Source organism: Cydia splendana, chromosome 3 (genome assembly GCF_910591565.1).
Source record: "Cydia splendana chromosome 3, ilCydSple1.2, whole genome shotgun sequence".
Lineage (NCBI taxonomy): Eukaryota > Metazoa > Arthropoda > Insecta > Lepidoptera > Tortricidae > Cydia > Cydia splendana.
Window position 1 is genome coordinate 15688243 of NC_085962.1, and position 27193 is coordinate 15715435.

The 27193-nt window shown below is 41.7% G+C and overlaps 1 protein-coding gene across 1 annotated transcript; it reads right to left on the reverse strand.

The window, feature by feature from the left end:
* Positions 1-164: 164 nt before the first annotated feature.
* Positions 165-20401, reverse strand: LOC134806555 (G1/S-specific cyclin-D3). Its single transcript, XM_063779858.1, has 5 exons — positions 19886-20401; positions 17041-17262; positions 7976-8138; positions 2887-3008; positions 165-2702 (listed from the first exon to the last, which is right to left on the reverse strand). Exons 1-5 carry the CDS (start codon positions 20111-20113, stop codon positions 2520-2522), a joined length of 918 nt encoding a protein of 305 aa, XP_063635928.1. The 5' UTR covers positions 20114-20401; the 3' UTR covers positions 165-2519.
* Between the last annotated feature and the right edge of the window lie 6792 nt (positions 20402-27193).

Here is a 27193-nt window from a genome sequence, read left to right on the forward strand (position 1 = left end):
CAATATAAACTACCTAACACTCATTTACAATCACGACTTCGGCGCTCATTTGCCATATCTTTAAGATTACGATTATTCGTCAATTGTACGATTCCATACATCATACAAATACAAAACATAACTTATTTGGAACTTACTCTTAAATAAAAATCAGGAAACATATATTTTCCTCTTACATTTCATGTCAATGTAATAACATTTCTTAGAATATTTGAAGCTAGCCCAAAGCCCCAAGCATTCATTAAGACTATCTATGTAATGCGTATTATTTTCCCACATAACTTTGTTTATATACATGATATAAACTAAATAATAAAATGTATACTTTCATTCATGTTAACTGAAATACTTTCTATAGAAAATAAATTGAATTCTAAAGTGCGTACTGAATATAACGGAACGCGGACATTGCCGGTACATTTTATAAGTAGGTAATTGAATTATTAGTGCTAATTATTTTATACATACAATACTTTTTAGGAGTGTTACTATGGCACCACATGCTTACAGCATAATTTTATAAAAACAATCTACTTATTTACATAACTATAAAATATCTACATTAATAAATGGCCTAATCTATTTACCGCTGTATCTATATATAATCTATATAGTGAAGAAACAGACTTGCATCGCTGACAGAGCATTTCAGGTCGTGGAAATCCTGTTGTCTGATTCTTCAGTAATATCATGGAAGACAATGGACTGATTGTTCACTTAATCTATGTAAATCTACTGAGCACATTTTTTTCTTTACTACGGTAATTTTCGGACATTTGGTGATCGCAAATCCATTAGGAGTGTTATATAAATGACCTAAGTTGAATTCCATTCGTCACAGTCTCAGCTGTATTATATTATAAAAGACAATAGGGAAATTGTACAATTTTTTCTTTGATACTTTTATCATCCGTTCGCTTACTTGGATACTTAAATGCTAAGCGTAATTATATTCAAGCAATATGTACCTAAACTTAACATTATTTTTGTGGACATAATAATTACGTTGAGGCCACAAAATGTGAAAAAGTTATCTTCAACATTTAAGTCAAGTTAGCGAACGGGTCCAATGCAGGAACATATCGTTCAATTATATTTATATACAACTAGGTGGGTAGCTATTTTTCAGAACCCGAAATAGAAATACGAACTGAAAACCTAAAAACTTAATATTAATGTCAATAACAAGGTAGGTAATATCACAATTATGAAACAATATTAATGTGGGCTTGGATTATACTTATTGTAGTTTTGGTAATGAAATATTAAGTACATAATGGTGGAATTCGACTATTGCATGCATATCATTACATAGGACTTTTGACAGTTGCTAACATAGGAACGTAACAAACATTAATATGTGCTACCTATTACACACCTAATCTAGGTAAATTACAAATTTCTATCAAGGATATTTTAATAAATCACATTTTTTTATCTATTTTCTTAATTTATCCAACAAATAGTACCTCTAAGTTTACATATTATGACTTGAAGTGACTATGATATGAAGTTCAATCATCTTTCGACACTATCACATTAAATGTTAAAATTAAACCTACAGTTGTTGATGCCTTACCGCGGCGTACCTAATTAAAAGCTAAACATCACTGTTATTCTTACAAGAGGAACAAGATTTTATTTGCTTACATAGAGAATTAGTCTTTAAGAGAATCTTTGAGAGAGCGGAAACAAAAATACAGCCCTAGCGTGCGCTTGCGCGCGTCTCCTCCCTCGAGACGTCATACAAGTCCCCAACACACGGTATTACCCTTCAAATCAACTACTACCGACATATGAATTTGTTTATATGTAGTGCCTATAGTATATAAATATGATAAAATTAATGAACGTAACATTAGTTTTTACAAAATATAAAAGCGTATTTTATTGCCTTCCCCCGATATAAGTAGAATTTGATGGATATCGCGATACATAACAGGTTTATCAACTTTACGGAATTCACTTAATGTGGATACTGTTCTCATCGTAATCAACCCTTCGAATATGGAATATGTATGACTATAATATTATGATTAAACATAACAGTCATTCTATGTTACATATATCTGATCATTTTTAAAACAAAATGATGCTTTGGTCCCATGCAAACAGCATGAAAATGTAGTCAGTGTGTACCGTGCTTTAAATGTTATTACAGCTTACGGCCAGACGAAACTGAAACTTTTGTCTTAAACAATAAGAGGTAGATTGTAATTTCAAGAACAATATTTACTAAAATTGGAAGATGCGTTTATAAAGTAAACTCACTGAGTGCTGCGCCTCACGCCCGGCGAAGCTAGGAAGCCGACGAGTAGCTCGCAGGGCACACTTATCTTAAACTTACTCTATACATGTACTATACTTATAGTAAGTAGGCGCGTGCCTACGTGTAGACATGTGCTTGTCAGTCTTGGTATCAGTCCTCGATCACTATGCACCCTAATAACTATAGGTTTAGTTTAAAGTATTTTCGTACTTGCACCTTTTAAGCGAACTGTATGATTATCATTACGGCGTTAGAAGTGAACGTCTCTAACGTCGGTGGGGGTGGCGGCGTTGCTATGCGCCTTGTCCTGGGAGGGCGGAGGGGTCCACCCCGCCGCCTCCCTGCTCTGCCCGTTTGGGGCCGAGACCGGCCGTTCTTCTATCATGTGCTGCACCATCTCCTCTATTTGTTCGAGGCATGTGTGTAGGCAGTCCTGCAATGAGAGACTTGGTTAGACTGGTCTAATTCCGTTATTTGTATAAGGTTGGCTGGCGGGTCCTTCGGAGCTCTAAGCTCTATATCAATATAGGTAGTGTTCATGAAAAGGGGAAAGTTGTAAATATGTATATGGAACACAATAACCAGAAGGTATATGGCATATGAACGTGGTAACTTACCAAGTCGATGCCTGTGAGGTCGTGCAGGCGCGCAAGATGGCCGTCCAGGCTGAGCCCGCGCAGCGCCGCGGCAATGCTGCACGCCGCAAGCGTGCTCGCCGAGTACAACATGAACTCGTAATCTGGAACAATTAAAAACATCATTGTATTTCTACATACTCGGTAAAAAAAAGGTGTACGAGGGTACATCAAAAAGTCTTTAGAATTGATATCAGCTAAACACATAATGATACGTTTTGATTATTGGTCAAAGACATAAATAAATTAATTACTTTTTATGTTATCGATAAACAATGACAGTAGGGTAGGTGATGTCTTAATATCAGAAAATTCAGGCAAGTTTTTGTGATCATTCAGGAACGATTTTCTCAAAATTTTTGGTGAAGAAGTAATAAAAATTGGTACTTAAATTAAAACTTGGGTTTTCATTTTAATTTTCAGGCTAGGATGTCGTTTCAATGTTAAAGGTAGTAATTTTAGGTCTTCACACATTTATTTGTTCAATTCAGAAAAAATAATGGAAACATACCACAAAAATAAATATGAAAATACAAAATAAGGCCTATCAAACATTGTTCAATAAAAATCAGAAGAATCTTTTTAAGAAAAACGCAATTAAATAAAATACCTAATTTTAAGATGATTTTGGGCCTCAGACCATGCAGTTTCCCAAGAATGCTGCGCAGAATCTTGTGCTTGAATTAAAGAGTTGCGTATTGCGTAATCAAGAGTATGTCTCTTGCAATTACTTACTTCACATTCTTTGATTCTTAAAAATCTCCTATAAATTGGCTGTACTAGCGATAAACTAAAAAAAAAAGGAAAATTAGTACCTAAAATTGTGATTCTTTTTTTTATGGACGAACATGCCAGATTTTTTAATACTGAATATGCAGATAAACTAATAAAGAGGTGGCCTAAAAGTAAAAAATAACAGGATACCTGTAATTCCATGATATCATAGCGTTTCTAATTTCTTTTTGATTCCCCCTCGTAGAGAGGGTATCCAGCTCGTTGCACAATATTAAAAGAAAACATTCAGATTACTACTAAGAGAGCCGATATACCGAGCACTGTATGGATTCGATATTTAGCATGTTTACTATTGCAGGTTATATTTCACAATATAAATGTATTCTGAACTTTTACTGAGTAAGTAACTAAGGTTTCCAAATTAAAAATAAAACAAATGCTGGGTCTCAAGAGGCTAATTATAAGTACCTACATACAAACGAAAATAATCATAGGTACCTACTTAATTGGTACATTTTATAATTTTCAGCTGAAACGATTGCATACCTAGCTTTGACATTATTGGGTGGCGATATACCGAACTGTGTTCTATATGTCCGTATGTTTGTTCCGGATGCGAACATTTTCCTGTATGAGATTAAAGTTATTCCTGTTCATATTCCTATGGTAAGCACTTGAGCAGAATTCTGGAGTAAGTATAAAACGTCGTAGGGATTCACATTACTGTACCTAATTGGAATGTATGTAATGAGCCTATAAAATCATACTTAATACTCTTAATAGTTTCATATCATCTCTTTAATTAGCTCCCTGAAAGTTGAAGATGAAATCCCTCGATGAAAGCAGGCGCGTGGGTACATCCGGTGAAGAAATGGCGCTTTCTCCCTCGCGCGGTCGTCGGTCCCTCTCGGAGGACTCAAAGGAGCCGGCACCCGCCTTCGGCCACATTCCACAGCCTCGCCCGAGACCGATTCACTCGAATATTTCTCACGGACATACTTTGGCGAAACCATTATACGTATATACTCTGCCATTTTAGGTCTGGACGTCTCGAGTATTACGGAGCGGCGGTGTGATAATTGACGTGAAATGCAAATAAAACTGGCCACCGCTTTAATGTTCCTTACGTAATGCGATCTAATTAAAGTTTGGTCTAAGTACATGTCGGCATTTACCGGCCAAGCTTTTATAATTTATACCTTGTTTCCTTATGCCGATGTGCTCCAGTGATCACATTGATATATAAGTACGACAAGTGCCACGGTGTGCGAATACTTTTATTACTTTTATCAGACACCCAGCGGCTGATTAAACAAAATATTGTTCGGGTTAGCCAGTGAATAGTTAGGTAAACCGATTGAACCATGACTTCCTACTTATTCGTAATTCTTTGCACGTTAAGGCACATTGAACTTAGTATCGCATTTGCAACGTCATATCTATTTAAAGCCAGTACGAGTAATGATCTACTCTACTGAATTAGGTAGTTAAACCGATTGCTGTTTATAAGTTATAAGAACGTAGGTACCTATGTATACTACTGACTGTTACATGCGATCTGTAGGAAAACACAAAGAACATAATCCTGTTGCAAACATATTTGACTGTTAAAATAAATCCTATCCGATCATTATGCTTTTAGTAGGTACTTAGTGACTGCCAGGGAGTAATGATGAGAAATATTTTTATTAGCATTCAAGCTGTACGAGTAAGTAAATATGAGCCCTGCGAGGGCATAGTAGATTGTGGCCCGTATCATCAAGATATTGAGTCTTAGAAACATCTACCCTCTCTGCATCCGTGTTATGTGGGTGAGAATAAGCCTAATTTAAATGAACCCGTTCCCACGCCTCACAAGATCAGCATTGAAAGCCGCTTGAAACCACAAATGGCCAAAGCTCGAGGACGCTCACAATAAGCGAACCTTCAAGGGCCCCATTCATCATTAAGTAGACTCCATTATTCCGACCGTAGGGATATCGAACACTCTTTCAGCTCATTTAAAAGATTTATTTTCATTTTTTTTTAATTTGCATGTCGGCATTCCCGAGATAAAGGGAGGCAGAAACCGAGCGAAAAAAATATGAAACAACGAGAGCGACCGCTCACTCGAGGCATTTGCATAATCTGATGTTAATCAAACAGCGACAGCCCTACCGCCTCGCCTGCGCCCGCGCCGGCGGCCGGCACGGCGACCGGTTACTACAACGAGACCAAATCGCTCACATTTCTGCCTCTTATCATTACCCATAGTTAATCCTCGCAGCACACTAAACACACTAACTTAAAAGTCAAACTATTATCCCGCTTAGATTCTACGTGCCCTAGTATGGTATGGTATGGTTATTGCATCGCGTCAGACCGGACGGCCGGAACCCACACGTGGTGGACTGGCGGATGCCCCGATCGTACGTCGTATCTTCCTTATTAGTGGTGCCGTAGCGCATTAGCCTTGCATCGTAGAGGAAGTCCCGAGGAAGTTTCATATACATATTATGACTAGTAGGTATGAGCTTTATACAATTTGTATTTTGGCGACGCGCGATGGTAGCACACGAATGCTTATGTTCGGACTCAAGACTCAACTGCTCGCCGAAGCATACCTAATGTTAATTTTTAACTTCCAGCATTCACGTCGATCATTTATTTCAAACTTTAATATTCAGAGAAAATAATATGAACACGGCAAGAAACCGCAAGTAGCTCGAGACGAGCCATCAGTGGTGACATAATCGTCGCTTTGCCCTTGAACATGGAATGGATGTGGCGATAGAAGAGGTGCGGGCTCGCGCTCGACTATTCGCGAGGTGAACGCTCTGCCGAGGCCACGGCGCGGCGCGGGCGACGCCGGCGTCGCTGCCTAGTGCTCGTGCCCGCGCTCGCACCGGAACAGCACCCGCGCGGGCCCCCGGCCCGGCGCGCCGTGCGACCCGCCCGTAGATAACGTCCACCGACCAGCACACCTTACAGATCTAATTGATCCGCCTTAAATACGATTTCCCTTTAGCAATCCAACGACGAACCAAAAAGTATAAGTAGGCAGGTATCGTACCTAAACCTAACTTAAAATAAAACGAGCTTTCGTCGCCGCCACATCGGAGCGTAGGTACGGTCTTTAAAATAACCCATTACAAATTTAATATCCAGACGAGTTATGATTCCAGAGTAAATTGTGCCATTCAAATAATGATACATAATGCGGGCTCTCTCGGCCGCCCGCGCCTGTGCAAACGCCGCGAACTATGCGCTCGATTATGACAGGCCGCTCGAGGGTAGCTGTATTGTTCGAGATGCACTGATGCACTCTCATAATAATAAAAACTGGTGTGACATTATAATTTATAAAATAAATTCCTCACCTCGGCCCTCGTTCATAAATGTCATACCGCAACTGCAGTCGTCCATGGGAAACTTTATTATGGCAATAATTCTGTAAACAGAATACTGCCTTTACCGCACAGAGAAATGTTTAATCGTTTTGCGCAAAGAGTTTGAGTTTTGTTCTACAAGTAGAAAGAACGTCCGAGAGATGATACCCGAGATGAGGTAGTAAAATAAAAGAGCTGGAGCGTGAACTTTTTGAACAAAAAAACACGCCGTCGGCGGCGAACAACAAAAACCGTTGCACAAAAACATATGATCCCATGAGGGCCGAGGGGGCAAGGTGGGGACGGGAGGGGAGCCCGAGGCGTGCTGGAATGCGCTCTGGCGAGCGGCGTGGGAGGCGCCGGCGCACCACACTCGCGAGCCACACACACCGGCTGTCTCCCGCCTCAGCGCCCCACCAAACAAACAACCCCTACAACTCCTACATATACTAAACCATAATTACTTCCACTAGAATCAAGTATTGGGCTTCACGACTCCTCACATTTAGTTCTACGTTAGAAACTCTTGAGTACGTTATCGTGATACAGTTTCTCCCCAGCATTCTGTGTTAATAGCAGAAATGAAATATTGCAATTCATCATAACATTGTTAAATCAACTTTCAAAAGCTTGTTGTAATATTGCGTTCAATTTGATACCTACAAGTACAAAATTCTCATAAGTTCAGTGACATGTGTCGGCAAAGGCTAATAAGAGGCGCGACGTCGTGACGTGTATCTCGCGCGATGCTAATTACCGTCTGCCTCCAAACAAAACCTTCCGATGCCAATAATTAGGCGTGGACGTCCGGGTCGAATTTCTATTCCGTGCGGCATAACCATCACGAGTGCTTCCAAGTGGTCTCATTTGATTGCGATGAGTCATGTTACTAGTTACTAGACATATGCATGGAATTTTGAATTGGATAGTATCCGACAGTGTCCGTTAAGCATAGGAGTGAAACTCACCTCTGGCAGCAAGCGCAATGAAGGTTTGAGCGTGCCGGTGTACCATGTTGGTGTTGACGAGCCCCCGCAGCGGCAGTCGCGACAGCAGCAGCGGCAGGAAGTCGTGTGCCGTCACTCCGGCTACGTCCCATTTGAGCTTCGACAACACGAGCAACTCCCAACTCTGTTGACAAAGATACGGTTCCGATATATAAGGTGTCCCTTCAAACATCTTCTTGGAGGAAATCACTAAACTTAGGTATCATGGTGTTCTAGGAAAAAAAAGCCGTTCTCATAGTAATCTAGCCATAGTAAATAACAAACTGCAACATGAATCGATTGAACTGTTTCAAAGCATTCAACCCGAATCTTTGTTAAGTATGTATTTTAAAATGAAGAGTAATGAAACCCTTAAAAAGCCGAAAGCGGTGGCTGTTCAAACAATAAAATGGCATTCCTGCCACATCCGTCGCATAATCGTAAACACGGCGAGTTCGCTCGGCTTCCCGGAACGAGCTGTAGGTAGAATAGCTGCTTTGTTATGTTACATATGTCCCATCTAATAAGTACGTACACTTAATCTTACTTCCTTCTAAACCTAATAGTATTTATACCTATTATTTGACTTATGTGCATTCGATGATGAACGCGATGAAGCCAATGATTGTACGAAGCACAAACTTTAATTATTTATTTAGTTCAAATGTAATCTCCTAGTTAAAGGTAGCTTTTAAGCCGACCTAGATTAATTTAATTAATAATAAACATCACAAAGTAGTGATACCCCTAGCTGCGTTATCTGAATGGTTCAAGTTATGAATAACTTGATTATTTCGTTTACACATACACGCATACATGTAAGCGATGCATGTCCGTTGACAGATAATACTCGATGTTTACTTAACTCAATCGACGGGGTCGGCGCTGCGGCACTCGACAGCGTTCTACACGCAGAGCATTGCGGGTCGCCTGCCTCTCGCTTTAGAGTCGTGAGTCGTTTGTCATGGGCTACGGCATAGGCCTTATTAGATCTTAAATAGAGAGATTTGTGAATGAATGAGTTTCATCACAGGAATTCGAAATGAGAATGTTTGTCAGTAAAGAACTAACTACATTGTATGTTCGTCTTGTCTACAGTTGTAAACGAAGATCGCTAAAGATTTCGCATAAAATGGTTGTCTTTAAGTATTGTTTCTTTGTTGCTGGACTAAGTCTATTTTTTGGAATGGCGGTTGAGCCCATGGCCGATATGCGGGTCGACCACGAAATGGAAAAATTGAGCCTCTCGTCGGGCCAGATAAGGTTTTCGGAACAATGTGCCCATAAAGCATTCACCGCAGACCTGAGCGCTCTATAGGTACGTCTGCTCGCTAGCAATTCTTCTACGCTAGTATTTACATATATTGTTATTGCAGAATGCAAAGCCATTCGCAACAGCGGCTCTGCGGATCGTAAATAAATCTTCGCAAGTAATTAAACATCGAATTCTGATACTGCCATACGTTTAGGGCAAACCCGAGTTGATGGAATGCCGGGTCGTAAACGCGCGAGCCCTGACGGGTGTTCATTAGAAGATGTAGTGCAGGCGGGAGAAGCGTGAAGGCGCGAGTACTTGTGAGAACGTTACAGCCAATAAAGCAAGCTATGCAAACAGCCCTTACTGACGGTCTACTTAATCCCTCAGCAGCAAATCGAAAAGTCCCATATTTATTCAAATTTTCATAGCACATACGCCCTTTTTGATGGTCACTGTGAAATTCCTCGCTCGGTTCCCATGCTTTATCCAATTTCACCGAACGGTGTGGCAGCGCGCTTGATTTGAACAATGAGCGCGGTGTCGCGTGACTCTTGAGACTAAACTATGGAATTTTCCGAATAGGCCACTACCAGGCACCGTGGCAAAGTAGTCAATTTATATCGCCGTGGTCAATATAGAAGGAAAATTTAACACGGTGAATAATGATATCAATCGAGAGTTCAGTTTTAAGTGCTGCATATTAAAGTTACCGCGGTAGTGTAGTGAGTAAAACGTGACATGCACTCCGAATTAAATCTTACGTAAAGATTCCTGCGAATTCCTGCAAAGCGACTTGCCTTTGTTTGCAAGGATGACTTTTATATTTCAAACGTTGCTAATTCGTTATAAAGGCATGAGCGGCTTAACCTGTGCCCCTAAATATCTCTGAATGCACTGCCGACACTGCAACTGCCTTTACCACAACATTTTCATTTTTCCTACCCTCAGGGTCGCTGCCCGCATGTCTGTCTTGTCAGACTGGTATTTAAGCAATTTTATTACCGTTGAACATATTTAGCATCGAATTGTTCAATCACTTATACAAAAGAGCTGTATAAGTACAAGTAAGAATACCTAGTTGCCGTTTTTAACTTGTTTGTAGCTGCAAATCAACATTTTATATGTACTTTCGTTACATATCCATGTGAATATATTTCACCAAACGGATTTTACGCTGGCATTATGAATCAAGAGGTTTAGTAACCTATAGTACCTATGTAATGTTTCAACTGTTCAGTAAAGTTATGTGTGTGTTTGAAATGAATTTACTTGCTATGAAATCTGAGGGCACCGTAATACCCCCGCCAATACTAACTAGCCTTAGATTTAGAGAATACCAACACATCATTACATGGGTATGTTTATCATGAGGCATGAGGGCCGGAGATGAGATATCGGCGCGACGGCGCGCGGGCGCAGGCTCAGACAAGAAGGCCGCCGAATGGAATGCGACTGGTTCCAATCCTGCCTCCCTCGCCCTCCGAGCGAGCCAATTCGGTACACTCGTGGGAAACAATAAGCCAGAACATGCGAAAACTATACGTTTACATAAGACAGAGAAGATTCAATATGTTGCTATTGCTAGTAGTTGCAGTTAAGTAAAAGCTTTGTTTAAACGGTAAAGGCGTTCTTGCGTGAGATCTGCAAACAGTTGAGCCAGTTTACTTGAAGTCAAGCCGTGAGCTTAATTTCTCCCCGCATTTGTAGAGTTCACGCATCGTTTGTAAAGGCAAGAACAAGCACTAGGCACATACATATTCAAACGCTTTTTCTTTATCAATGGTTTCTATTACCGATTGCACTGTAAGCATTCATTGTAGGTGTTTCCAATCGTGCTGTTGTTGTAAAATCGATATTGCAAGGAGTAGGTCCCATACAAACACCTTAGTTTATCAGAATCGACCGAGAAAGATAAAAGGGACGCCGTGGCACGGATTTCTACGGAACTGGAAGCCGACGCCGATAACGTTTGCAGGCCTGCTCTAGTGTTTGACGGTAGAGCTAGTAGCACGGAATTCAGACTCGTATAAAGTATGAGACACTGTAATCTGACGTTTATTATCTCGCCATGAACAGTAAGAACATTCCAAGCGAGAAGTTTATTAAATTCATCGTTTTGACAGGCTCGAGTTTAGGTCGTAAAGTTGAGTTTTAATTATTATAATGGTTTATGGTGCTGACGCGGCTGTTTTATTGTAAGACATCGGTGGCCAGCGAGCCTTGCGCGGCGCGGGTAGGCCAGTGGGCAGCACACGGTCGATAGCGTCCAGTGCCGAAGTATGCAATGCACCCTTTTTGCTTACCATTCGTTCGGTCTGCGAACAACCGGATTCGCTGCCTTTTCCACAATAGCATTCGTTATATGTGTACCATGTTAAAGAGAATTGTAAATGATTAAAAATCACTTGCAATTCTTTTATTACAGAAGTATTACAGATACATAATTCAACACAACCGCATGGGGGAAGGTTTTGATTTCCATAGCTGAGTGTGTTACAAAGTTGATTTCTCGTCGCCAGTAAAGCAGGTGTTTAATATTCGTTACACTCGGATGGGTCGGTGTAAACATTAGTTTATTAAGCAACTAGCGAGACGGTACCGTTACGCCTCCTGAAGACAAGGCAGGCCAGACCGGGCCAGGGACTAGTAGAAATACAGCGGCGGGACGGTGTACACTCTAAACTTTAGATTCTATAAATGGTAGGAGGTATTAAGATAAGACATGTAAAATATGTATGATATTCATTTAATTTTTGTACTACTGCATCAGCCTGCTGACACTAACTAATAACTGCCACGATTGGGATCATCTTTCTCTAAAGTACCTACCACACAGGGCCCGATTCGGATTTTGAAATAGACATCTATTAGACATCTTTTAGACATCACCAAGATATGATAACGATATGTTTAAGATCTAACCTGTCAAATTTGACATTTGCACGATTCTGGAGATACTGTTGAACGATTTCCCCAGGATATGACAGAGATCCAATTCACATCTAATAGATCATGGTATAATAATATACTCCGCCTGGTACTCTCTTCCCGTCTTTTCTAGGTCACCTGACTGACACAGGCCTACGTCATCATGCGACTGCGCTATATGATAATATGCGATAGCGCTATACAAAGTGGCAATGTTATTGTGACGTAGGCTTGTGTCACTCTGGGAAGAGAAGACCATGTTTTATTAGACTATGCTAATAGATATCTTACTCTATCTAAAGGCCCCAGTACACAATGGGCCATTGCCGGCCACTCCAAGAGACGCAGCCATGCGGTAGAATGAGATAGCAATATCACTTGCACCCTCTAACGCATAAATGCGTCCCTTGGAATGGCCGGCGATGGCCCATTGTGTACTGGGGCCTTTACGTAAAAGTGACATTGGTTGCCCGAATTGCGCTGCAAAAGAGAACTAGTTGATATCTAAACTATAACGTATCTAGAATGGATCTAGTACGTGTCGTCTCTTGTGAATATCTTGAAGTTCGAATACGGCAGTATAGCACCAACAATCAACATATATATCTGTTATCTGTGCTAAGAAAAAATCGTAGATAATTTTTAATCGGGTCTGACTGAACGTCTACGAGTCTCGTAGCTCTGCTACGTGACCGCTACGAGTTGGTTCCTTATTTAAACTTGGAACGTCTTCTTACTGATCTTACTAATAAGGCTAAAAATACTTTACAACAGAAGTTTCATAAATACTTTTCATTGCAAAAATTCCATTGCATTTCGTTATTATCTTACATTTATCGTAATGTTAGCAAAAATGTTTTTATCGCCGCTTTTAAACTTTGATAGGGATTGCACACGGAAAATGTTATGAAATTATCGCGAAATCATATAATGCGTTCATAATGTTGTGACATGATTACGTTTTATATTTGGGCTAATACGTATTAAGGGGGAGTAATAACATAGTTAAAACTATCTTAAAGAAATAGATCTGTATAAATAATCAAAATAGTTAACTTATTTTCTGTTAACTATCAAACTAAAAGGTCACGTTTTCCATACAAGATTTCGCGCTTCACGATATGGCGTTCGGCAAGGTCAAGGCGGTCGCGGCGTGAGAAAAAATATGCGGTGTGCTTCGTCTGTAGGTAATTGGTCTGATTGAAACGCGGGGCTCGATCAGCTTCCGAGAACAGGGGACACTGTCCGCCGCGCCCTGCCTTCCCACCGCTCGCCGCCGTCCGCCTCGGCCGAGCCACAACACGCATCATCTCGCTAATGACTCCTCTGGACTAGCGAGATGGCCATGCGATGGTTATGACTCCTCTACACCAGGGATGTTGCGAACATCTGCATCCGCAACCGCGGAACATCCGCATTATTTTCAACATCCGCATAAAATCGATACGGAGCTTATGCGGATGCGGATGTCGACCAAGTCGGTACAGGAACGTCTTAGCGGCGGCGTGAGTGTTAGGTAATTTCGTCATTACCTATAACGAAATCGTCTAGATCCAGAAAAGCCGGCCAAGTTACTGTTTATTAAATATAACGCACCTATATTCTTGCTGAAATACTTACCGTTTTGTTTTGCTTTTAAATAAAAAAATACTTAAAATATTATATTTGACGTTTTCTAAGTACCTAATCTTGACATCCGCATCCGCGGATGTGAGCCTTTAAATGTCCGCATCCGCATCCGCGGATGTCAAACAATCTGCATCCGCAACATCCCTGCTCTACACGATGGCCCAGCGCTGGACCAGCGCGATGGCAATGCGATGGTTGAGCGCACGCACTATGGAATGGGCCACGTGTAGATGCGTACGCACCATCGCTGGCCCACTACCTTTGATGTGCGGACGAAAAACACCACCACCCTCTACACGCTGGCCCATCTTAGTGGGCCAGTATGATGGCCCATCGTGTAGAGGAGCCATAAAAACACAGGTGTTAAACACAGATCTCCAGGTCGCACAATACTAGCTGATGAAAGCGATGAGCTCATCGATGGCAATAACGACCCAGCCCTCATGCCGCATTTCGAGACCCGATGTGCTTCCACATGCAGCCTCCATTACCCTTCTACCCACCTCATCGATTATTCTTAAATTAATAGAACAAAACCCATAATGACTCGTATTGCATTTACAATACTAAACTCGAAACAATGACCTAACATGGAAAAAATGCGTGTGAAAATGTTTACTAAATTTATGTTCTTAGAAACATAAAAAACTGTCCCACATTTAAATGTTAAGTTTGTGTCTAATCTCAGTATTCACACGTCAAGGAATGCCGTAAACCCGGTAACGCTTCCGTCATTGTCTCGAGCGTTGCATGTGGAATGCACTTTGTGCACTTGTAGGTAAAACGGGTCGCCATGCATGACGGAGGCCTCGCTCATTATCTACGGGACGGCGGGGCCCCGCGGGTGGCGCGCAGAATGCACCGGCGTCGAATACCTACTCACATAACGTATGTATTAAGCAAACCGAACTACCTAATTATATACAAACTTACTTATACAATCATTGACAAAAACATGTCACATGTGGTATTTGCTTGCGGTTTTTATTGCAACATCCTTAGAATGCGGGGTAACAACACTAACAACGTTTGTCTGTTAAAACTGTAACTTGTTTAAACGGCAGATATTTTATAATCAGCCTCATATTGCCATCGCCATATAATAATATTGTAGTGTTGGTTGTCATTGACGTTGAACCTCAATCATCATTTTATTAATTTTGCTTTGGCTTGACTTCTGAGCGCCCATCATAATTCGATATACCTACTATAAAACTGGGTAGCTTACGTATATACATACTATATTAATATCTCGACAGCTTTAATTACTCCCGATATCCAATTGCCTACAGGTACGTATGTACGTCAATGTCTGTGTAGTGTAGATGCCTTGAGCACTGTCTGACCTTCTAATGTCCCTTACCGGTTTCATGTAAGTACCTAATACCGGTGTTCGTCTGTTTACTTCGCGAAACTATTATTAACAATTACAATGGGACTACTTTCATAACAATTAACAACGATTTTAAACCACCTTGTCTACTGCACATCGAGCGCATCAGGTGTTAACGCCAAGTTAACGGTTTGAACTAAATCTAAGGCAGATAAACCCTACCTAGAACCTATACCTATAGTAACTGCTTATTAGCATACGCAGCTGTAGTAGTAAGATTCTTATAAGTTTATTTCTGACTAAAATGACTCGCCGTGGGAGTAAGTAGTGGGAAAATATCCGCAACGGAAATAGAAAGAGCTCCGTGTCATCAAGCGCATTCGAACTATTTTATAAGTAGTACATACGTACCTATGAAAAATACCTACCTAGAACGTTAGATGCATTCATGTAAAATCAAGTAAATCTCCTCTACCTACCTAGTAGGTAAGTACCTACGTTAATCAGTTACATTTAATACGTTTAATGATTTAACTATAGATACAGATGTAGTGAATAATTGTTTTCCCTCGTATTTTCTCGGAAACTTTCATATTTGTCATGCTACTTCAGTCAACCTCAGAACTTTTTTACCGAGACTGACTGAAATAATTATGCACTAAGTACATCAGTATCTAATTTTCTTAATTTTAGATATCTTAGTCTTAGATAGTTAAGATAGTAACTATCATGGTATAATAATATACTCCGCCTGGTACTCCATTCCCGTCTTTTCTAGGTCACCTAACTGACACGGGCCTACGTCATCATGCGACAGCGCTATATGATAATATGCGATAGCGCTATATATATAGCGGCCATGTTGTTGTGACGTAGGCCCGTGTCACTCTGGGAATGGAAGACCATGTTTTATTAGACTACCTACTACCTGGTACCTATGATATGCCTTGTGCCAATTTTATTGTGCCTATTAGGAGGAGATAAATGGGTACATATAAACTTGATGAAATGAGATGCCAAATCACAACTCAACGGTTATTGTAAGTAATTGTGTACAATGTAACCAATTTTAACAACGTCATCGTCATGTCTTATCCTATCTTGGAGGTCACAACCTTTGAAACTAAAAGCAATTAAAGTAATGGCTGGCATTTATTTTAGCAAACAAATATAAGTAATTAGGAATTGACTGACGCAGTGCCGTCTTTACCATAAGGGCACACGGGACCCGTGCCCAGGGCCCCCATCCTCGGGGGGCACCGAAGGACAGACAGTAATAGTATATTTGATTACCCATGATAAAGTGAAGATCATAGTAGAAAAATGTTAAGTTTAATTCGCTTTCTTTACTTTTCAAAAGGAGCCCAAATTCTTATGTGCCCAAGGGCCCCAGCATAGTTTAAGACGGCCCTGGACTGACGATAGTCCATGTAAAGTGAGAATTTTAGCCTAAGTACCTATATAAATTTTATCCAAATGGATACGTTCAGAAATCATATATGTATTCCAATCTCTCGCGGATGTTCGAACGGTTTATGGCTCAGAAAACAGCGCCAGCGACACGAAAGTCTCGTGCTAGTTGCCTCGCCAGAGCAAATCAGCGCGCGTGAGCACGGCAAAAAGCGGCACCGTACGACTAACGAGATCAGCTGTTTCCACAGAAGAAGAAAGTTAATTGTCTTCTCATTACTTCATTATGTATGCAATAACTGCAAATGGAATGAGTATTGTAATGAATGATACAAGAAAAGCGCATCAATATATTAAGTGCAAGTCCGCGGCGAACTGATCTTTCTACTCAAAATGTATAGATTTTGAAGTGGACATACCTATCACACACTTAGTGATCCTTGAAGGCCGAAACCCATCACCCGATAAAAATGTAAATAAAAGACTCACGCATAGGTCGGCGAGGGTGATGCTGTTGGCGGTGTAGAAGACCAGCAGGTCGGCGGGCAGGCAGCGCGAGCCGGGCTCGCGCAGCTTCGACGCCAGCAGGAGACACGCTGTGCCCAGGAGTTGCACTTGGCTCTTCCCCACTGGGCAAATGCTCAGAAAGCGATCCAGGTACGACACCGCTAGGGGGAACACCTCCTCTTGGCATCCTTGGTCTTCACATACCTGAAAACAAAGGATTTGTTAGAATGTGGCCGTGTTAGAATATCTGAAAATTCACAACACGACACGTTAACAATAACTTTATCCTACTTACGTACGTAGTTTTAATTTTTAATTACATTTTATAAAGACATGTAAGTAACGTATTTTTAGGTCACTGTATACCTATACCAAAATACGAAGTAATATAGGTATAAGTAAGCAACTCTAGGCTACCGAACGACTTCATTAGAAGGAAGTAACAGCTCACCCGGGCTCCTTGTTTATCATACGGAATTCCTGATAACCTATATTTAAAATGGAAATACGCGTAGCGATAAAATCGAGTTGAACATTTCACCTACAATGTAGGTACATATATTATACCTATATGTAATTATGTACCTACTCCTTATCGGTGTTAACGATGAATGAAACCAACAATTCAATGTAAATCCCTTGTGGCTTCTAAGATTCCTATGAGAATAACGTTAAGTTTTATTAGAAAACGGAATCTTACAAGACATCATTATCTAATAACTGTAGAAGTATTTATTTCAATTACAGTCAGTTCCCATAGGAAAGTAGCGTGTACTCGGGCGGTGGGAATCGGTTTTATGGAGAGATTGACTGGGGATTGTGAAATGAAAAGCAGGAAAGCGAAAGCGGACGACAAACGTTTAATGAAGCGAGTGTCATGAGAGCCGGGATCGTGCCCGCATAGTTTCGCACGGTGTAACGCGAGGCGCCCGTCCGGAGGTGACATTTCAAATTACAACCGCTAACCAAAGTACTCGCTGTCGAAGACTCAGGCGAACAAACATAAGATCAGTAAACTTGATGTTGTGATGTTACAGGGACGGGGTCAAGATACAGTGGTTCACCGGATAGGTATACTCGCGCGCGTTCTCGGGCCAATAGGAACGAACGAACGCCGGGCGGTAACGTGCTATGACACCAAGACGTTGTTAGACATACGTATCACAGCTGACTGACAGTCCCACGCTCGAGATCGTCAGCTGATTCTTCTCGAGGCATCGTTCTTGGAAATACATTTGCCTTATTCCAATTAATAAATAAAACTTTGGTCACCCTTAAACTCTATTTCGATGCAATACAGGTTCAAAAGTGAATTTCTTTCCGAGACGATAGGTGGTATCATTAGGATTCCTATCTAGGTTATAGCTTAAAGAACTACATGTGTGCTGCAAAAGAGACGTGAGAAAGAATGTTTTCCTTATACATAATTTAAAAAAATTAAATGTTAATTATGTTGGGATTGGAATGCACCACTTGTTTAATGTTAACATAGGTATATCGAAATCGAGTCCATGTGATGCTGATGAAATAAATAATGCCTAGGTTTAAGCAATTGTAATAAACATTTCCCATTTTGATAACTAGGTAGGTACCTACGAGTGCCAATGCCAAACTTTTGAGCTTAGATAGGTGGCATGATACCTAAGGCCAATGACCTCTGTCTGGTTGTTCTCGTTTTCGAAAGTAATACAAATTGACCAGATTATACGTCTGATGTCATCCATACGTAGGTATATTGACATAATAACGTCCAAGTAGGTACCTACTACCTATATTCGTTTTCGCTGGCAGCCTAAAAAGATGCAACGAAGATAGGGTGATTTGACGTTTATTTGCGAAGACATCGATTTAAAAATAGGTTGGTATTTAAAATGACATGTAACATGTAAAACAACCCTATTGTGGGGACAAGATGCGGGCGGCGCCGGCGCAGCGCATCGCACTCCGTGACGTCATCGCATCGCCAACGTCGCGCCGCGCGACCACGTGGCCGTCGTGGCCGCTTCACAGCTGACTGCCTTCCCCATCAAACTACACGACTCGTTGCTTATGCTCGTCAGAGTCCGAGCCTCATACACACTACACTTCCAACTTAATTACCACTGGCTCTTTTAACTAATCCTTGACGGGCTTAAAACAACATTTAATTCGTAATTAGCTAGCACACTGATGCATGAACATTAAGGGCTAAAAATCATTTAAATTCACGTCATTCGAGGCCACTGACCCGTCTCGCGCTTATATTGTACGCGAGATAGCAATTGTGTCTATGTAATGCGCCGAATGCGCGTAAATGATAAAAGCGCGTCCGGCTGTGTGCGTGCGTGTCAAAATCAGCTGATTATTCAAATAGAATGTCGGCGGCGCCGCGCGGGGCCCCTCGCGCACGTAATTACCGACTGCAATTATTCCTACCTATTCATATAACGATAAATTAAAACGAAAACGTTATAAATTCGAAATAGAATAGAAACGACGAAATATATTCAAAGATATTCTAATAAGATTCTATCACAGCTACGAAAACAATAATCAGCTGATCGTGTAAACAAAGTCACTAAATTTACTTCTCAATAGATGGACGGGGCAGCTTGCGAGTGTACGTGCTATCTTTACCATAATGTCACCGAGCTGCAGCTGGAAATAGAACACATGACTGTCGATGAGGGCTTGGGGGTTCGAAGGTCGGAGGCGGCGGCCGGGGGCAGACAGTGGCGAGGGCATACGAGAGCCACTGGTGCCGCCGGCACCTCCGGGAACACACGTGGCCGGCGAGCGCGACAAGATGGCGAACGGGGTGTGGGTGCGGCATGGTCGTCGCGCTCACCTCTAACATCCACTCGGCGACGAGGCGACGCATGTGAGGCGTGATCTCCGTCTGCACGGTGCCGAAGTAGTTGGTGGTGACAGCGTAGCGCTCCTCCGTGCGCAGCAGGTTGTCGAGCACACGGCGCCGCAGCAGCACCGGGTCCGGCACGGCGGCCCGCGGGCCCGGCGCCGGCGCCGCTGCGCCCTCGGTGCTCGGGCTCACGCGTTCCGCACAAAGCAGCTCCATGGCACACCGCACTGCGGCTTATTACAGGGCTTCGCCGTGCGGTGCGTAGCGTATCAGTCGCGACAGCTGATCCTGCGCGGGCGTGTACGTAGAGCTCGTGACGTTGCGACGACGGCGGGTGCCCGAGTCGCAGTGAGCGGTCGCTGCGCGCCGGCGCGCCGAACATATGATCGGCGGGGAGCGGGGCACGGGGCGGTGCCCGTGAGGCCCGCACGCAGGTTTCTCCCGCCCGGCTCGACTCGACTTCATGGCTGTTCAAATCAAATAGGTACCTAACCTACATTGTTTTCCCACCCGCTCACTCGTAGGATTGCTTTAAATCTTACTTCTCATTCACGCTTAGCGTTCAAGTATTTAAAAGCTTCTCAAACTTTTTATGTATTTATAGTAGATACATTTAGTAGATTTTTATTATTTTTGGAAGACAACTCTGTTCCAAAGTTACTTAGACCAGGTAGGTACTATACAGTACCTACATAATATATCTACCTAATCTACGATTTACGCATACCTACTATGTACCTATATTTTTAAATAAATTAATTAAATGATCGCAATGAAATTCACTAAATCTATAAGTACGATAGGTAGCTACTAGCTTATTTTCTCATATGGCAACATACAATCGTTCATTATGAAACTCAAACTAGGTAGGTACCTCTACCTACCTACCTACTGACCGGCGACATAGCCTTCCTTAATTATGATGTTGATGAATAATTGACTTAAGAGCGCTCTTACAAGAAAAGTCGAAATAATGCAAAATTGATGATACTAGTCGACGAAATTCAGGACTTTGCGCTCATTATTAGAAACAATGAGTACTTGTTCCAGTAAAAGCGTCTTCTTATCTTTATAAATATCGTTGTAAATATTAGAAAAAGGACTTATTAAATTAGTAATGATTTTTTTTCTGATGGTCGTTTCCGAAAAACCCCGTGAAGCACTGAATGGCGAGCTCTTATTTGGAAATGTTGAGAATTTTACTCTGCTAAACCTGGCTATTTTGTATTACTAATACCCTGTACTTTAGGCATATCAAACTATATTTTTCCTACATACCTTTGAGAAAGAGAAAATCAAAGTAAAACGAACTCGATTTTCTCTCCGAAACAAGTGTCAATTCCTACGAAAATCTACTTAATATCGAAGTCATTTTCATACTCAAGCAATCTGCAACGTTTGCTTATACTGTTGGTATACATTAGTGTTTATAAAATTCTACTATAATTTTTTGGCAATTTTTTGAAAACTACTCTATATTACCGATGACGCGCGCTGCGCCAGCTCAGTGCCGCGGCAGAGCTTGTAGAGGCAGGACGTGTGTCGGTCGGCTCCGCACATTTTCAACGGCGACGACGAGGTTTTTTATCATTGTGTGCGGCGGGCGCCGTGTAAAACGCTATACTGTGTGCGTGTAAACCGCAACGAGAGACTTTGATCCTAGCACTGTTTTTATAGTATTATAATTTATAATGGTACAGTTTAATAAACTACCGGACAGGATTAAAAATATTTGAAACGAACATACATTCACACACATTCATTCATTACATTCTATATGTATTTATTTGACTCAAGATAGTACTCAGGGTCTGATGATGGAGCTGGAAGGTGGTCACCGGTACCAATCAACCATGCAACTAAACCACTTCGTGTTTAGGCTCGTTTTATTCATCTCAACAAGATCTTTGACACAAGATAGTACTCAGGGTCTGATGATGGAGCCGGAAGGTGGTCACCGGTACCAATCAACCATGCAACTAAACCACTTCGTGTTTGGGCTCGTTTGATTCGGCTCAACAAGATCTTTGACTTAAGATAGTACTCAGGGTCTGATGATGGAGCCGGAAGGTGGTCACCAGTACCAATCAACAATGCAACTAAACCACTTCGTGTTTAGGCTCGTTTTATTCGTCTCAACAAGATCTTTGATTTAAGATAGTACTCAGGGTCTGATGATGGAGCCGGAAGGTGGTCACCGGTACCAATCAACCATGCAACTAAACCACTTCGTGTATGGGCTCGTTTGATTCGTCTCAACAAGATCTTTGACACAAGATAGTACTCAGGGTCTGATGATGGAGCCGGCAGGTGGTCACCGGTACCAATCAACCATGCCACTAAACCACTTCGTGTTTAGGCTCGTTTTATTCGTTTCTATAAGATCTTTGACACAAGATAGTACTCAGGGTCTGATGTTGGAGCCGGAAGGTGGTCACCGGTACCAATCAACCATGCAACTAAACCACTTCGTGTTTAGGCTCGTTTGATTCGTCTCAACAAGACCTTGGACACAAGATAGTACTCAGGATCTGATGATGGAGCTGGAAGGTGGCCACGGGTACCAGTCTACCATGTAACTGAACCACTTCGTGTTTGGCTTCGTTCGATTCGTCGCAACAAGATCTTTGACACAAGTTAGTACTCAGGGTCTGATGATGGAGCTGGACTGTGGCCACGGGTACCAGTCTACCATGTAACTGAACCACTTCGTGTTTGGGCTCGTTTGATTCGTCGCAATAAGATGTTTGACACAAGATACTACTCAGGGTCTGATGATGGAGCTGATGATGATAGACAGGTACCCGTCGCCACCTTCGCGCTCCATCATCAGACCCTGAGTACTACCTTGTGTCAAAGATCTTGTTGAGATGAATAAAACGTGCCTAAACACGAAGTGGTTTAGTTGCATGGTTGATTGGTACCGGTGACCACCTTCCGGCTCCAACATCAGACCCTGAGTACTATCTTGTGTCAAAGATCTTGTTGAAACGAATAAAACGAGCCTAAACACGAAGTGGTTTAGTTGCATGGTTGATTGGTACCGGTGACCACCTTCCAGCTCCATCATCAGACTCTGAGTATCACCTAGTGTCAAAGATCTTGTTGAGACGAATCAAACGATCCTAAACACGATGTGGTTTAGTTGCATGGTTGATTGGTAATGGTACCTTCTAGCTCCATCATCAGACCCTGAGTACTGTCTTGTGTCAAAGATCTTGTTGAGACGAATCAAACGAGCCCAAACACGAAGTTGTTTAGTTACATGATAGACTGGTACCCGTGGCCACCTTCCAGCTCCATCATCAGACCCTGTGTATCTTCAGTGTCAAAGATCTTGTTGAGACGAATCAAACGAGCCTAATCATGTTACTACATGGTTGATTGGTATCCGTGACCACCTTAATCATCATCAGATCCTCAGTACCAGTTCGTTTTTAAACCCTCGTTGATACAAACTTTACAACCTATAGGTACCAAATGCAATGACGAAACATGTAAATAAGCGAGTAGGTACCTATAATTTCTTTCGAGTAATATACCTTCATAAGTACGAGTATGGGGCTATTCATAAATTACGTCATTTCAAATGGGAGGAGTGGGGGGGGGGAGGGGGTCTGGACATCGGATGATGGTAACATGACGTAGGAGGAAACAGATTCATCCGAAGCTTGATTTTTGGATGATTTGAGGGGGGGGGGGGGGGGTCAAAAATCGTCAAAAATAGATGACGTAATTTATGAACAGTCCCTATGTACATTTGCACTGCATTTAGTATTTTCGTACTTACCAAATAACAGTTTTAGAACTTTAAAAGTTAAGTACAGTTAGTGTTGTTATGGTTGATTTCAATATGCTTCGCGAAGGATCAAGAATGTTTAATCCATCATTGTAGTGCGAGTGTGGTAGAAGGGATCGGCATACTGAGCTCGCACGGCCTGCCGCAGCGCGTAAAATACCTAAACTCGCTCAACGCCGAAATGTAATAGCGCTCTTAATACTTATCTAGAATTATAAAAAATATTGAACGGTGAAGTGAAGGTAATTACACTTATTATGAGATAACAAAAGCTCTAGGTAAATATGACGTGAGTAAGGTAGGAAGGTAAGTAACTAAGGCCCTCTATTCTACTTGAACCATTCCACTAACCCGGGGTTAAACCTGGAGTTACCTACCATGGTTACCAGTACAATTTGACACTGGGTTAACGGCCCACTTGCACCATCCCACTAGGATGGTGCAAGTGGGCCTGGTGTTTTGTTTTTTCTCATGATATCAATAAGTTTCCCATTTATCCAGGTATCACTAGTTGCAGGTATTTAAACATACCTAGGTACCTACCTATATGAATAGTTGCAACATTATTTGGTACAGTTTGAACATTATTAGAGTTCTCAAATTATACCTAGGTACCTAATATGGCCTGGAAATCAGAAATAAGTATGCTCTATTCAAGTAGGCCTTAGCAACAAGCTTTTTCTAATATGTACCTATTCGTTTATATGTACCTAGGTATTACATATTACATATAGGTAGGTAAGTATATTATCTTTAGCCAATTATCAGAGCATCTGAATGAGGTAATTATAAAGTTCGAAAAAAAAAACGTTAATTGCTATCCCATAGTCCATACTACTTACAAGAAAAAGGTTAGTAATAACTAATAAGTTTTGATCTAAAACCTTGGCCACTCGCGGCCCTCGCGGGCACACTTCCGCTTAAATACTTTTCGGGTGTCGGATTGTATGGAGTTTGGTTGTTTTCGCGGGACAGCCTGATAAACACACGCACACCCGGGCCCTGGCCGTAGGGCCCTGATGCACACTTCCGCTTAAATACTTTTCGCGTGTCGGATTGTATGGAGTTTGGTTGTTTTCGCGGGACAGCCTGACAAACACACGCACACCCGGGCCCTGGCCGTAGGGCCCTGATGCATACTTCCGCTTAAATACTTTTCGCGTGTCGGATTGTATGGAGTTTGGTTGTTTTCGCGGGACAGCCTGACAAACACACGCACACCCGGTCCCTGGCCGTAGGGCCCTGATGCACACTTCCGCTTAAATACTTTTCGCGTGTCGGATTGTATGGAGTTTGGTTGTTTTCGCGGGACAGCCTGACAAACACACGCACACCCGGACCCTGGCCGTAGGGTCCTGGTGCACACTTCCGCTTAAATACTTTTCGCGTGTCGGATTGTATGGAATTTGGTTGTTTTCGCGGGATAGCCTGACATTCCTGACAAACACACGCACACCCGGGCCCTGGGCGTAGGGCCCTGATGCAGACTTCCGCTTAAATACTTTTCGCGTGTCGGAACCTCCTCAAGGTTTTGCCCACGATGGGTCTTGTAATAATAATGTACTATAATTAGCTTATTGTTCAATAAAAAAAAAATTGTATGGAATTTGGTTGTTTTCGCGGGACAGTCTGACAAACACACGCACACCCGAGCCCTGGCCGTAGGGCCCTGATCTAAACAAACCAGAGGCATTAATTTTCAACAGAGTATTTGCGTACTTATGCAAATTCGTGATTTGTTATTGCGCCTGATACCAAAGTCTCTATTTCAATACAGTTTTATTTACCGGGTTTTATTAGGTAGGTAAATAATTATGTACTTACTTAGTGTACTTACCTACGTAATACCTAATTTATTTTGCTACAGATGTTGATGATGGGATAGTATTCATTGAAACTATGTGTCAGTAACATATTTTTTTCTTTCGGAACGATTACTTCCGAAAACATGCTTTTATAGGGTTCCGTACCCAAAGGGTAAAAACGGGACCCTATTACTAAGACTCCGCTGTTCGTCCGTCCGTCCGTCCGTCCGTCTGTCACCAGGCTGTATGTATCTCATGAACCGTGATAGCTAGGCAGTTGAAATTTTCACAGATGATGTATTTCTGTTGCCGCTATAACAATAACAACAAATGCTTAAAAGTACGGAACCCTCGGTGGGCGAGTCCGACTCGCACTTGTCCGGTTTTTTATTAAAAATAGGTTGTTGGAGACCCCTATTCGTTTTGAATGACCAAAACGACACCGCACAACATAAGGTTAAACCAGAAAAAATATTGTAGAGGAGGTAAACTATTATTTTTGAGTTTTTGTTTTACTAGGTACTTTGTCGTCATGATTGGTTCGTGTGTCCATGCCAAAGCGCAAGAGTTCGTCGGGAGCCCGCAACTTATTTTCAAAGAATCCCGTATCTTCTTAGCGAAGAGAATAGATAGTATAGAGCGGTCCTGTCATAGTAAATTTTGTAGTCACAGTAAATTTACTGCCATCTATCGACACACGACTAAAACTCAAAATGAAAACGTATAAAATTATCATGTCACGCCATCTAGCCGAGCATAGGCCAAAAGTGTGTGCGCCATCTATCCGAGAATGACTTTTTCTTGATTTCCGAGGCACGTTTTTTCCTTAGACTTTATTCATCTTATACGAAGTTTATGTAACTTTGTTTCTTAGTTAGTTAGTACACAGTGTGATAGGGCCCTAACGATCACGGAGCAAAGCCGCGAACAGACAGACAGACATGGCGAAACTATAAACTTGAGTTGACTACGGCACCCTCAACATTTAAGGAATGTTTTGCGTTTCGCACTATTAAACAAAATTAAACACAACTTCTAAGTAGGGGAGGTATCAGAGGTATGGGAAGCATTGGGCAGTCGGGAAGTTCGGGCACAACACTACCTGATAACAGTGATAACTCGGGACGTGTTGTTGATACTTAATTTTATATACTGTGCTGTGGTAGTTTAGCTTAGAAACTGGCAATACCACTCAGGCAAATACCTATCACGGCTATCACCTCTCATTTTGTTTAGTTATTGTCAGCATCACATACATACCGTCGACCGTTTCACACTTGCAAAAATAAATATTTTGATGTGATTTCTAAGGTAACAACGTAATCTGCGAAAAGGCGTAAGTTTCTTTATTTATTTATAGTTATTCAAAATCAAAATCAAAATCAAAAATATACTTTATTCATGTAGGCCTAGCAACAAGCTCTTATGAATCTATTGCTTCCGAAAGCTAATACTATCGTACAGTCAGCAGCAGAAATTACCAAGCGGGCGAGGTGTTCAACATGATCTTCAAGCGACTTTATTATTAAGAGAATAAGAACGCGTCAAGGTAATTTCGAACACCTCGCCCGCTTAGCAACTTCTGCTGCTGACTGTATAGGTACATTGAGGTAAAATATTAGACTACAAAAAAAAGTCAATGAATTAGTGATGTGAAGGGGTAGGGAGCATGGGCTCTTGTTTTGAATACAT